Raw genomic sequence first — 3,127 nt, forward strand, 5'->3', positions numbered from 1 at the left:
AAAAAAAAAACAAAAAAACAAAAACACCCTTACTCTCTCTGAGGCAGAGCTTAGTTATTCATTGACAAGGATTGACATAAGTTCGGGCCAGCCTGAGGTATACCATAAATGCCAGGGCTACCAGGCAGTGGGGGCATGAGAACCAAGTCCCTGGCTAAGACAGAAACAAAAGGGGAAAAAAAACGAGGCGGAAGGGAGAAACTGAAGAGCTGGCTCAGTGATAAAGCAACTGTTGCTCTTCCAGAGGACCCAAGTTCAGTTCCCAGTACCCACACCGGCAGCTCAGGACTGCCTGTGATGCAGCCCCAGGGGATGTGACTCCTCTGGTCTCCTCAGGCACCTGCTCCTGCATACCCACACAGACACACACTCATACACATAAAGATGATTATTGTTTTCTTTTTTTTTTTTTTTTTNTTTTTTTTTAAGAAAAGGAATGAGCCTGGGTTTTAAGTCCTGTGAGCATGGCCTCCCTGGAACTGGCCTGAAATGGGCACCAACAGGCAGCAGCTGCGAGAAGAAAGACAATCTAAGACTGAAGGCCTCAGAATCACGTGGCCCGGCAGGTGGCGTCCCGGGCAGATGTGCTGGGTTCCAGCAATTCTTCCCATTTCCAAAGTGAAATCTGAAGCCAGAAAATCAGATTAAATATTAAAGGGAGAAGAAAACCGGATGCTTGTGGCTCAGCCTGGGGAGAGTTACACTCAGAGACTCCTCAGGGATCGGTGGCCATTGAAAGGTTAGCGTCCCAGCTGGAGTCTCAGAACACAGGAAGGGAAGAATGTCACAGAAGCCAGGCTTAGAGGGGCCTAGCACTGAGAGGTTGGGGAAGATAGAGCTGAGAGAAAGTTCTCGAACTCAACCTCCCCACCGGCAAAACCATGCGTACAGAAACCGTGGATGTGGGTTAGTGTGAAGCGTGAAGAGGTGGAAGCAGAAAAGATGACCCACGGGGCATGTGTCTTTGAGGGGAAAGGTGAAGATCCATTCATTCACTGGAGAGAGAAAAAAGGGGGCCAGGGGGACAACCCTGATGGCAAAGTGCTTGTCTGCAAGCAAGAGGACCAGACAGATATCCCAGAGGCCACATTTAAAAAGAGCCAGGCTTGGGGGCAGCGATTAAGAGCACTGGCTGCTCTTCCAGAGGCCCAGGATTCGATCCCCAGCACCCACAGGGCAGGTCACACCTGCCTGTAACTCCAGTTCCGGGGATCTGACACCCTCACATAGAAATGTATGCAGGCAAAAACACCGATGCACATACAATAAAAATTTTTTAAAAAAACAAACCATTGAAAACAATTAAATATCATAATAATTTAAAATACTATTAAGACATACTAAAAATAGGCTTGGCAGCATGCACTTATAATCCCAGCGCTTGAAAGGCAGAGCCGGAGCCGGGTGTGGTGGCGCAGGCCTTTAATCCCAGCACTCAGGAGGTAGAGGCAGGCGGATTTCTAAGTTCGAGGACAGCCTGGTCTACAGAGTGAGTTCCAGGACAGCCAGGGCTATACAGAGAAACTCTGTCTCGAAAAACCAAAAAAAAAAAATTAAAATATTAATTTGAAATGTATCTTAAAACATTTAAAATATATTTTAAAATATAAAATCATAAAATTATTTATTTATATTTTGTACATCATATATAAATATATAAAATATAAATATATTTTTTACAAAATTTCTCTAAATATAATTAAATTTGTATTAATAATAGTATATAACCTAATTATAATATACTTATAATATATTTTAAATATAAATTTATATAATATATAGTATAATAATACAAATTTATATAAATTTGCTATAAATATATAATGTATTATATATTTCTATTATATTATAAAATACTGTATACTTTTTCAAGCTGTTTTTTTTTTTACAGTGCCCCATTGACAACAGATAATTTATTGGTTGTTTTTGTTTGTTTGTTGTTTTGTTTTTGTGACAGAGCCTCTTGGCTGGGATTGAACTCCTGATCCTCCTGCCTCCACCCCCCAATCCTGCTATCAGATATTTTAATATTCCTTTCCAAACTACTGTCTTACAAAGGATAACAGATGACACCTACCTCCAAATATTGTCTTGGGGCAACCGGGTTGATCCAGTCCTCCATTTGGGTAGAAGTCTATGTGCCCTAGGGCTTCCTTGTAGCCTAGTGCTAAAAGAGAACACACAAGGCTTGCTTGGAGCTTGGGACTGTACACATCTTGATGTCACCTGCCTGCAGGGTTAGCCAGGGGCTGGGGTGTGGTTGTTATCGTGGCCCCTACTCTATTTAAATGTCTTGTCCAAAGCTATCGCAGATTGCAGTCACATCTACACCAGGGCTGACTGAGCACAAAAAAACGGTGACAGTCTGAATCTCCCTGTGTCCAGAGACAAGCAGCTCTGGGCAGGGGGCCACTACAGGGCGGACAAGGTGAACAGTTTCTTCTTTATGTTTAGTCAGAGCTCTCTAAAAGCCAGGAGACTCTTCTTGCGTTGGATAAATCTTCACACAGTGAACTATGAAATGATTAAGTTTTATTTAGTAGGTAAAATCTTAAAATGTTTGGATCTCATCTGGAGAAATGGCTCCATGGTTAGAGTACTGTCTATTCCTGCTGAGTGCTCGGCTAGGTTCCCAGCACCCACATGGCGGCTCACAACCACCTGTAACTCCAGTCTCAGGGCAGGCACACACATGGTACACAGATATACATGCAGGCAAAACACCTATATTTATACAAATAAAATAAAAATAAAAAATTTGAACCTAAGACAGGTGTGGTGGCTCACACCTGAACTACCAGCACTTGGGGGGCTTAGGCAGGGTGACGGCCAAGAATGAGCTTGAAGCCACCTTGGAGTGAGACCTTGTCTCAAAGAGTGGGATCTAGGATGATAAGATTTAAAAAGGAAATATTTGTTTAAAGTGGGCACCTAGAAATGCAATAAATTTATTTTCTCTAGCTACATAAACTCTCAAAGAATTAGAAAATGCTCTATTAAAAGGTTACCATAGGCCGGGCGTGGTGGCGCAGGCCTTTAATCCCAGCACTTGGGAGGCAGAGGCAGGTGGATTTCTGAGTTCGAGGCCAGCTTGGTCTACAAAGTGAGTTCCAGGACAGCCAGAGCT

The 3,127-nt window shown here is 42.9% G+C and overlaps 1 protein-coding gene across 1 annotated transcript in view; it reads right to left on the reverse strand.

Moving 5' to 3' along the window:
* The window catches only part of Liph (lipase H), a 37,949-nt gene that overhangs the window by 15,730 nt on the left and 19,092 nt on the right, over window positions 1-3,127 (reverse strand). Inside the window, exon 5 of the mRNA XM_021210007.2 lies at window positions 2,078-2,167. Within this exon, the coding sequence (XP_021065666.1) occupies window positions 2,078-2,167 (90 nt within the window). The remainder of the gene's footprint in view (window positions 1-2,077; window positions 2,168-3,127) is intronic.

This window comes from Mus pahari, chromosome 12 (assembly GCF_900095145.1).
Source record: "Mus pahari chromosome 12, PAHARI_EIJ_v1.1, whole genome shotgun sequence".
NCBI lineage: Eukaryota > Metazoa > Chordata > Mammalia > Rodentia > Muridae > Mus > Mus pahari.